At 35.5% G+C, this 11,412-nt stretch overlaps 1 protein-coding gene across 1 annotated transcript; it reads left to right on the top strand.

Annotated features, from left to right (window-relative positions):
• Positions 1 to 390: 390 nt before the first annotated feature.
• Positions 391 to 11,353, top strand: LOC104511513 (adenylate kinase 7-like; the record flags this gene model as incomplete). The annotated part of the gene is made up of 8 exons (XM_010154162.1): positions 391 to 573; positions 1,628 to 1,736; positions 2,749 to 2,843; positions 3,623 to 3,733; positions 6,917 to 7,000; positions 7,564 to 7,652; positions 8,605 to 8,695; positions 11,276 to 11,353. Coding segments are annotated over 8 exons (840 nt in total), but the record flags the coding sequence as incomplete, so codon positions are not given.
• Between the last annotated feature and the right edge of the window lie 59 nt (positions 11,354 to 11,412).

Genomic DNA, 11,412 nt, shown 5'->3' with positions numbered 1-11,412 from the left:
AAATAGCTGTCGAGGAGAGGGACTGGAGGCAAGGAGGGAGTAAGAGAGGAAAAAGAGTTAGGAGTTTAGTGTGGATAAAGCAGGCCGGGAGACCTGTGGTAACAGCTGGAGGGAGGTAAGGTCTCTCAGAGGTGATGCCTACCTGAGAGAAAAGCGGCATCTAGGGACTCGCCAGCACCTTAGGCTTCGAGGCGTAGGACGCAAGTCAAGACAAAACAGTACAGCTGAGCCCATAAAGTTTTCCTGTTCCATGGAAAGCTCTGTTCTGAGCTACATTACCTACAACAGGATCAGGGCTAGTCAACAGTGTTGGTGTCTTCCCAAGGCCCTGAGCAGCTGTGTGGGATTCAGTGTATATTTCCATACAAATGTGTGTCTTGTATATTGCAGTATTTATCCAGATGTATTGTTGGGGCATCGCTTGAAAGCATAGGAGAAGAAGAGGAGGAGGAAGATGAAAATAATTCAGCTGCTGAAGTACCTAGTAGGCCAAAGGAGGGAGTTTACGAAATAGTGGGTACCCTTTCTAAATCGGAGAGTACTAAACCGTGTTTTGCAGCGGAAACATATGCAGTAAGTGTCTTGTTTCAGGGTGCCATTAGGCAACATTTAGAAATATTGCAAGTCATGTAAAATGACCTGCATTAGTAAAATTGTTTTTTGTTGCTGCTAGAAACCGTACACACATATTTTATTCCTTCTGCTTCTGCACACTGTTGTCTCCTCCCTGCTAGCTATGATACAGCAAATAGTAAAAGGAAGGAACTCAGACTCAAAATACACTTTCTTTTTAAAAAAAGATAGTTTCGGACAGGACATCATCTATCCTGATGATCCACAGCATTGCTTCCTTTTTCCTGTGTCTTTTATCACCATTAAAGGTAGTGGTGCTGGAATCAAAGTTAGTGTCCCCGTTCTGAACTGTTCACTGAAATCACAGCTTCAGTAGTCACTAATTATTATGAATACCTACATCTTCATATAAATACACGTCCAAAGTTAACTAAAGGAAGCTTGCATTTAGTTTCAGAAAACTAACTCAAGCAAGAAGCAAAAATTGCCTCTAACTGAAATTGATTATCCAGAATCTCTTCGAACATTTGCAAATTTTAATTTAAATGTCTACAGAGCTGAACTGCTTAATCAGAAAATTATGACTGGCAGTATTTAATCTTAATCACTCTTGCCTAAAGTGTTTATTGGACTTGCTCAAGTGATGCAGACAATCTGCATTTAATAAAAATGACAGAATGCTATTTTACAAGGAAATGGACATTTTTAAATGTCTTCCCCATTGTGCCAGCTGATCCTTGTTTAAAATACCTATAAAAGATTTTTTTTATACTCACAATTGCACTGAAAATATGAATCCTAAAACACTACTAAAAATTGTACATGTTTTTGAACTGTATTAATCTGTACTGTAAATTAGAAGTTTCAGAATTCAATTTACATTTCATCACCTTACTTGTATCTGACATGAAGTCTGGTATCTTATGAATGATTCTAACATCCTAATGTTAAAAAACTACATTCTATCAGTAAGTTACACTTGAAAAGGAAAGGAATTTTAGATTATTTCCTTTTTTTTTTTTTTAGTCTCAGATTCTAACTATTTTTTCCCCAGGTCTCTTCTCAAAAAGAGCTCTTACGTCACTTGCTTGAGTGTGAGATTGTTTTATATAATATCACTGAGGATGCAAATCAGATTGAGGAAGCAACATGGGCTGCTTCTGGTTAGTATAGCTATCAATTGAACAAAAACCTGGTTGCTATACAGTCATCAAAATTTACCTTAAATGTATAATTAAATTGTTTCAAACTTACAGTCACTGTTATATAAAGCTGGATTCCTTGATGAACAATTGCTACACGAATTGTTCACTAAATTAACAAGGGACCATGGAATGCTATCTAGCATTCATAAGCTAGAGAAGTTCTCATGGAATGGTTGAACACTTTAAATGACGTATCTGTGTAGGCAGTTATTTCCCTAAATAACTATCAACCATCATCTTATCTATTTGCATTGGGAGGTGGGTAGAAAATTTGCTCCTGTGATACTCAAATAATGTTTCAATATTTTATATAATTATTTAAAATACATTTTGACTTAAAAGTCAAATAAAAGCTACTGCTAACAGTCCTTCAGGAACATTCTCCTGAGTGTTATATCCAAATTCTAATGGGTGTCTGGAATCTCATTATGGTGCCAGTGCAATATTGTTCTTATATGATAGCCAAACTAAATTATGCTTTCCTGTTTATAGTGTAAATACGTGTAACATAAGTTTTAGAGGACTCAGCAAAACATAACCCACAATTAATTATTTTGCTCTAATTTAAAATAAGGAAGCCTTACTTGAATTCTGTAGATTTTTTTGTTTCAGTCATTAAAAAAACACACTTTCATTTTTTCAGTATCTCAGAGGTCAATGAAGATTAATAATTTCCTAGTATGCATCGTTTCTTTTCTTTTTCCCAATGTTATGGAGATTTTTCAATCTCTATGGAAATTATGTTGATTCCCAATTATTAATTTCTTTATTACCATCATTCTTATATGTTTTCTTTCTCAATTTTTTATATTTATTTCATACCAACCAATAGGAAGAGTATTTGTTTAAAATACATATCACACAGAACATTATGGTATAAATGTCTATACAGGACCTTTATATAAAAGTAAAAATACTGTTCGAGTAATACAGTTTACAATAAATTAAATTCTTTGCTTTCATTTAACAGCCCTACATAAGGAAATAGAGCATTTTACAACACCTAAGTTATTCATCCTCATTTCAACAATAATGAGCTGGGCTAAAAGCAACCCCCCTGACCCTGTAAGTAATATAAAACCTTTTTTTTTTAACTGCATAGTTTCATTTATTGGAAAATACTCATTAAATTCAGTGAAACAATGTATTTTAGTATGCACTTCAACAATAGCTAATAAAGTTAGTGTCAACAAGTGTGTTTTTCCTCATGATACTTTCACCTTGAACTACTACTTACTGCCAAAACAGCTAAATATATTCCACTGGACAGAGACATTTAGGCACTGGACTGCAATGATACAGGCAGATATTAGGGACTTCTTGGACAAGAGGTAAGATCTATGCTAACCACTATATGCATTGTCCTTTGGTCATAAAAACATACCATACTTGCTATTATTTAATGAAATATGTATTTAAATAAGTGTATAGACAGATAGATACATCTCTATATCTGTATATGTTGAGTATTGTCAGGAACCATGTGGAATTCTTTTGTAGTATGCTACTGCAGTTCTCAAATTTAGCCTTAGCAGAAATTGTACACATTCATGTTATCTGTAGCAGTTCTCAGTGTTTTTCAAGCTTGTGTGATGATATATGTAATGAAAAATCATGTTTTTTATAACATAAAAAGTAGTTTCAAATCTTTTGCTGTGAAAATTGAAATTGAACTATTGACATTTTTTAAATGTTGAACTTCAAGCATCATAATCAGAAGTTTTAAGAATTTCAACTTCAAATAGATCTTTACAATATTTTTAAGAACTTATTTTAAACATCCAGGCCTTTAAAAATTATTCTATGTTAAGACATGTATAACAATCACATTTTTTCCTTCATAGGAAGATCCTGATATTCCTTTCACTGATGAAGATTATCTCAGAAGGAAATGTCATCCTAACTTTGTCGATCACAAAAATGCTGAAGAACTCATTCTCAAACTTGGGAAAACTGTATGTAAATAACTTTTTTTATAAAAATAGGTTGTTTGGTCTTCTCAGAGAATTATTTTAATAATGGAAATTACCAAGAATTTGAATATTAAGAGTATGTTATTCTCTTGATAAATATGAAAAACATCAATTATTAATAAAATCTCAAGTATAGAGAATATAATTATGTATTTTGAAACATAAGTGTCTACATAATACAAATCCAAAATTCTGTCTTTTTTCCTTAGGTGGTGAGTAGATCATGCTTATCTCATTTAAAAAAGTATATTGTTTCATTGGTTGTGTCAGAGAATTAAAGCTGGGGCCTGTGTGGTGGGTAAGACCTGAAGATGAAAGAATGTACAGGAAACGGTTATCAGTGTAATTTTAAAGAAAAGCAGCATCTTTAAATATTAGGAAGCTATGTTAATATTATGTCTCATTTAAATACTTAGAGGATGTTCTGGCCACACCTAGCATGTTCCTGGATAGTTCGTGTTCTTGGAGCAGAGAACTTGTTGAGAAAATAGCACTACAAATTATATTCTATTCTAATGTGAATTTAATAGTACAGAAAGCCAGTAAAACTAGGTTTAGAGTTGAAAAATCACTGGTAAATTGTCTTACTTTGACTGTGCTACCATGGAGTTATAAGAGTATGGAATACCTTGTGACGTTAGAAACATGAAGACTGTAAACACTGTCCACCGAGCCTCGCAAGTGACTTCTGCCACCAGTGACACCCAGCTGAACTACTGACTCAGTGTTTCCGACTAGTCCAAAGCACTGAGTCACCACGTAACAAAGCTGTTAGTGTAATTAGCTGCCACATGTTTGCCAGGCTGAACGTCTGCTGAGAAGACAGTGGAACACTGTGTAGCAGTCCATTATAAAGCAGCTTGAATCTTTTCAACATGTACCTCTCCTAGGCCTTTCAAAAGGAGCCCTTTTCCTCCAGGACTCCAGGGGCAGCATCAATGGGCATCATTGCTCCCGGTTAGTTTCTGTCTGCACTTTGGAACAGGAAGGCTCCAAAGATTCTATTCCACCCAGCAGATCAGCATTAGCTTCCTGTAATGGCTGGAGACTTCTGGATTACAGGCTTTACTCATTCCTAAATTCAGTGGCATCTGGGGAATGTGCCATCTGTGAAAGGGATGAGTGTTAAGGCTCGCCTGCAAAAAGCTTGGCAGGAGATACTAAGATTCAGCAGCTGTGTCAGTCAGGCAGGGATCTTGCACTTTAGAAGGGTTCCTCAGCCTTGATACCTGTTCAGAGTGCAATTTTGTGGCCGGCATTGCTTAAAGCAAGATTTCACCCCTCTGAATTAGTGTGGCTCCCACCTATATTTTGCTTAAAATTCAGCAAGAGTTGCGAGCTAGGAGTGTTTGCCTTTTACCACTGGCGGTTTTTACCTTTATCTTTGTGGCAGGGTGTTCAGGCTGTGTAGCTTTCCTCAGAGGGAATTTGCTGGCTGTGGGGTCAACAAACACGTAAAACACGCTAAGCCTGGAACTGATTATAATAGCCAGAATCTGACATCTAGTGGCTTTAATGAATATTACACATGAACGTCAAGGTCGTCACCCGTGACTCACATGCTGTGTGTAACTGGAGCTTGCCTAATAATTGCCTTATTTTTTTAATTAAGTATATCCAAGCCATCCCAGTAGTGCCTTCTCATCTGTGTGACTTGTGACACTAAATAGATATGTAAATAGGTTTGTATTTCAGTGAAGTGTAGCACTCAGTCCCAAACTGTTTTGTCTCCACAAGTGGCTACTGCAGAGCTCCTGCAAGGTAAATGGGAGAAAATCCTGTGTGTTACAGTCTTCTTAAGGGAGATGAGAAATAGCACCTCCTGCGCTACAATAGTACCTCCTGTTTACAAGAGGCAGGTTTTTCCTGCTGGGAGACAGAAATCACAGCATGTATTCTCCTGGGAAGGAAGTGTTTGCAGTTGTCCAGAGCAATCTTGGGAGCTATTGTACTTCGGGTACGAAGTTTCTATCGTGGCACCACCCAAGTAAACTAAGTGTGGGAGCTCCTATGCTATCTGTAGTGTCTTCTAATTTTGGTGTTTCTTGTGATTGCTAGCAAGCTGTCGTATTCAACTGAGCTGAGATAGCTGTTATTGTGAAGTTTTATTTTGTAAATAAGTAGATAAAAACACATACACAGATACAACGCACTGATGTTATAACTTCTCATCCCTTTATACAATGCTTTGCCTGTATATCAAAGATTGGCTACAGTGTTCTTGGTTTTACGTTTCTGAAATATTGTAAAGATGATAACAAAAGATGCATTTTTTTCCCATAAAAAGTAGAACCTAAATCTGGGTATTTATTCCGTTTGCTGGTAAATCCAGGTTCTTTTACATAGTGTTATGTGGATATATAATGTCTAATAACATGAGAATAATATAATAACATAAGAATAATAACGTGAGAATTCTTTAACAATTTTGTTTCACCTTAAAAAAACAAAGTGACTGGTCCCAATTTAAAAGATTTTCTACATAAGATTATTTAAACTTCTTTTTTTTTTTTTTTCCCCCCTGTATAACCATCATCAACATTGATCCAAGAAGTAACATTTTACATAAACAGCCACCAGTACAGGAAAATTTGTGCCATTATGCAATAATGGTCAGAAAAAAATACATGGGTTGATCATGATATGCAGTTAGTTAGTTAATTTCACTTTTTTTTTTAATTTACAATGTGTATCAAAATGAAAGTAAGCAATTGTAAGATCAGTGATACAGAATTTCCCACTTCTTCAGGCAGTTGAATTCCAATACAATTGAATTTAAAATAGCTTCAATGAATTTAAGAATCATTTTCTTGGAAATAAAAATGTAAAACATGAATTATCCCAGTCACTTCATTAATTTACATAATGTATTTCCAATTTCTTAACTGTTTGTTTGGGGTTTTTTGTTTTTGTTTTAATTTCATGTCAAATATAGACAGGTAAATTCTGATTGAGCAAGGTTGGGGGTTATTTTAAGAAAATATTAGCAATATGACTTCAGAAACTACGGAATATGCCACAATTAATCTACTTGCAAATTTTAAGTGATATAATTCACACATTTTGTATATTCAGTGCACAAGCACTCAAGTTTCAGAGTAAGTCAGTACCTCATTTGCAGTACCATATTTTATAAACAACTTTGTTGTTGATTTTACTTCACAGAACAAACATAAATTTTCAACTTATGTTGTTGCCTCAGGACATCAATATGGATCTGGGGAAGGACTCTTACACTACTTTTTTAAGGTAGACATCCAACTATTTTTGAAGGTTGACTTAATTTCTAGGGGCAAACCACACTAGAATTGAATATATTTTTAGTAGCTTTGATATCATAAACCTTTTGTGAACAAAATGGATTATTTGATCTCTTTGAAATGTTTTTCCTGCAGTGGAACAGTTTTCCAATTTTTTGGCTCTATGATTTTTGTTTTTTTCTATAGTTGTTGAACTGTATCTCCATATGCACTTTACAGTGAGAATGTCTGCTATATCAATGGAATCAGGAAAAATGTCTGTCTTCTCAACATTATATATATTTTTTCCCCAAGCATTTATTTTATTTGAGATACAAAATAAAATCTGTCAAACTCAACGAATACTCTTAAAAAAAAAAAAGTTTTTTTTTGTAGACTGCCAGTCAGTATTTCTCAAGAATTGTTTCCTTTACTGCAGTTCCATTAATCACTCAAGAAGTTGGACCTTAAATCCTGAATATATAGATTTACCTAGTAAACAAATACTCCTTTTTTAGGTCTAGTTAAAAACAACCTTTTCCTCATCACTTCATTCTCCATATGTATTTTCAGATAGGTTGGCTTAGTGAGACTCCTGCAATACCTATTTTTGGAGATGGAAACAATTTTATTCCAACCATTCATGTTCTTGATTTAGCAGCGTAAGTAAAAAAAAAAAAAAAGTTCCTCTGGACAATAATTAATATCTAGCTCAATAACAAATCCAAATCTACTAGAGTGTACTGAGACTTTCAAATTGGGGTGGGTGGGTTTAAGAGCACTCTCTGAGCCTTATTATTGAGTCTTCCTGTGGTGGGCTGACCCTGGCTGGAGGCCGAATGCTCACCAAATCCACTCTATCACTCCCCTCCTCCACTGGACTGTGGAGAGAAAATATAATTAAAGATTCATGAGTCAAGACAAGGGTAGGGTGGAATCATTCAGCAATTACTGTCATGGGCAAAACAGACTCAACTGGGGAAAAATTAGTAATTTAGTACCTGAAGAAGGCCCTACAAGGAAGCTGAGAGAGTTGGGGTTGTTCAGCCTGGAGAAGAGAAGGCTCTGAGGAGACTTTATAACACCTTCCAGTACCTGAAGGGGCCTACAAGGAAGCTGGGGGTGGATTTTTTACAAGGGCCTGTAGTGACAGGACAAGGAGTAATGGGTTTAGATTGAAAGTGGGGAGATTTAGAGTAGGTATCAGGAAAAAATACTTCCCAGAGAGGGTGGTGAGGCATTGGACAAGTTGCCCAGAGAAGCTGTGGATGCCCCATCCCTGGAAGTGTTCAAGGCCAGGCTGGACGAGGCTTGGAGCAACCTGGTCTAGTGGAAGGTGTCCCTGCCCATGGCAGGGGGTGGAGCTGGATGACCCTTAAGGTCTCTTCCAACCCAAACCATTCTGTGATTCTATGTTGCTTTTTATCCTTTGAACTGCTTTCCAACTAAAATATCTAGCTGTCTATCTTTATTAAGGGAAATATATATGAAAATGCCATGCTCTGGAAGTTCTGCAAGTTTTTCTAAACTCTTTCTGCTGTTTCTGAAATGCAATAACTGAGCATGAAAGCTCAGTCTGCTTTACCAGCCCTGACTGTACTTGCTATGTTTCAGGGTGTTACAGAATGTAGCAGACCACAGGCCAAGATCTCACTATATACTTGCAGTAGATGCATCTATGCACACCCTTCAAGAATTAATAAAGGTAAAAGAGATTTGATTCCTTTTTTTTTTTTTCCAGGTACTTTTAAGGTTTTAAAAACTATACATTGTACTATAGTAGGAATTCCTAGGTCTTCCTGAATTATATTGTGTAGTACATGACATAGAAAATTATTTTGAAATCCTCCAAGACCATTGTCTTTTGAACAAAATACATTAATTGGACCTGATTTTGCAGAACAAACTTTTGTAATATTATCATTAACTTAAGTAGAATTTTTACGCAATAAAGTCCTGGTGAATTGTTGTGGGCCTCACAGTACTAGAATTAGATACTCAATGTTTTTATTATGTTTTTCCCTTCATTTTGTAGGAATATATTTTGGTTTAACAAGCATTTTGAGTTTAAGTCCAGGAATAGTTTGGATGACACTGCCGAACTGTGCACTGGCAGAGTCAACTAATACAGTATAACAGGAGACTTGCTCATGTGGGTTGAGCAAATGTTATGTAAGGACCAAACGTAACAGCCCAATTTTTTGGAATGTGTCAAAGAGTGGTTTATGGAATAGTGTGTTAGGGAGCTCACAAGAAGATGCAACCTTATTTTGGTTCACGTAAATATACAGGGTCCCACAGAAAAGTTAATAGTTCAAAGAGCCATTCTGTATAAGTGACCATAATGCAATTAGTCAACATTTCTGTAGAAGAAGCAAAGGTCAAAATAACTTTTGCAGTGGTGGTCAACCATAGGAAAGTGTGTTATGTGAAAATGAACAGCAAAGACATTAAAAATATTAAATCCTTAGAGGAGAAGGGTAGAGGCTATTGAAACTTACATTATTAGCCACGTAAGGCTATCTCATACTACTTATTAAGAAAGAGAAAATGAAAATTGGTGTGGTTGAACTGTAGGTTGAGATGGCAAGATTTCAAAAAGGTATGGTTATGTCCAGATGAAGAAAATAGAATAGAAAAGGTCATGAAATCTGGCAGGATAAGTGGAAAAACACTTGAAGATCAATTATCAGGGAAGACTCAAAATTAATATCCTTTTTTCAAACACTTAAAGAGCAAAAAGTCTGCCAGAAAATCTATAAGGCAAATTGATGACTATGGTATAAAAGGAACACCTGGAGAAGACAAGACCATAGCAGAGATGCTTTGCATTAGTCAGCATGGGTAAGCATTTGGAAGCATTTTAATGCTTCAGGATCTCTTTCTGAATAACTTGTTAGAGGATCTGTGTAAAAGTAAAATAACTCTAGAAAAAGATTACAGAATGAGCTGACAAAATGAACATTAAGAAACCACAGGAACCTTACATACAACCTGCTGTTTACCACAGTTCTGGCACCTAAAGTCTGGAGGATGATAAATCTGATGCTAGTGTAAAAAGAGAGATTCCTGGAATATTTGGGGAATTGCAGGCCAATATGCCTAATACCATTGACTAATTACCAGGTACCAGGTATTATTAGACATTATAATAAATGAAATACATTAAAGGACACCCAGATACATATGATCTATTTGGGAGGAGTCACTGACTTTTGTAAAATACTTTCCCAAGAAATACTTTCAAAAAAGTACTTTCAAATACTTTGGAGACCTCCTGATGTTCTTTAATATGACCAGTAAATGAGGACAAGGGTGAAAAAGCCGATGCAGCCTAGTTGAAGTTTCCAGAGGCTTTCAAAGAAGTACTTCACCAGACCCTGTTGAGAATCAGCTAGGCCCCTGAGAAAGGTTTTTGGGTCCTTTCATGGATATGTGATTGTTCAGAAATGGGAAATAGAGGGCAGGAGGCAGTGGCAGCAGAAAGTTGCCAGTGGAGAACTGTCTTGGCAGGGAGCTGTACCAGCTCAGGGGAAGACTGGAAAGGTATATGGGAGAAAAATACCTTGAGAGCTACTTAAATATACAGCAGCTATTTCTAGTTTAGGAAGTCTCTGAGCTGAAAATAGTTGAAGATCAGAAGAGTATCTAAAAGGAGTATCATGAAAGCTTTTTCCATTCTTACTTTCATTTAGGCATCTACTAATTAACATTGTTGGAGACAGAATACTGGGATATATGTAGATTTGATCTGATGTTCTATGTCAATTTTTGTGACTTTTTGTAATATAGTGATGTTTTAAATATATTTTAAATGGCTGTAGGAGTAACTAACAACTTCTGTGTAATGACGGAATGAAAACGGTAATATGGAGAGTTACTGGTGGCATTGATCTGAAAACCCTTCCTGATTGTTAACAGAGTTAAATACTTCAAGGACCTGAAGTGAAAATTCTGGGAAATAAAATAGGTCTCCAAATAGATTTTAAGCAGAAGGAAGTTGTACATAGATTTAAGAGCTTTGGGACAGTTTTCTGTGCTTTTGGGTTGTTGGTGGTTTTTGTTGGGTTTTTTTTAGTTGCAAGTACTAAAGAAGAAGAGATACATAACAAAACAGAAGTGTTTAACACTAACGTTAATATACTATTCTGTGGTCTATTTCCAATCAGTATACTGATTTTTCAGGTATAGTGTAACATGAAATTTAAAGCATGTATTTTATCTGCAGAAATCCTCATTTTTTTCTAAGAATCTGATTTGATAATTGTATTTTTTTTCTTGATAGTGTATCAGTAAAAATATTGGACCAGGAAAAATTGAGAAGATTCCAAAAGAAAATGCATTCCTGAGCAAAGAGTTAACAGTTAGTACTTTTTTCTTTTATTAGTTAAGAAAGGATGTAATATATAATATAATATAGTA

This window comes from Eurypyga helias, unplaced genomic scaffold (genome assembly GCF_000690775.1).
Source record: "Eurypyga helias isolate BGI_N326 unplaced genomic scaffold, ASM69077v1 scaffold31526, whole genome shotgun sequence".
Lineage (NCBI taxonomy): Eukaryota > Metazoa > Chordata > Aves > Eurypygiformes > Eurypygidae > Eurypyga > Eurypyga helias.
Note: the sequence above shows the minus strand (reverse complement) of the source record. Positions and strands in the feature narration are given on the sequence as shown.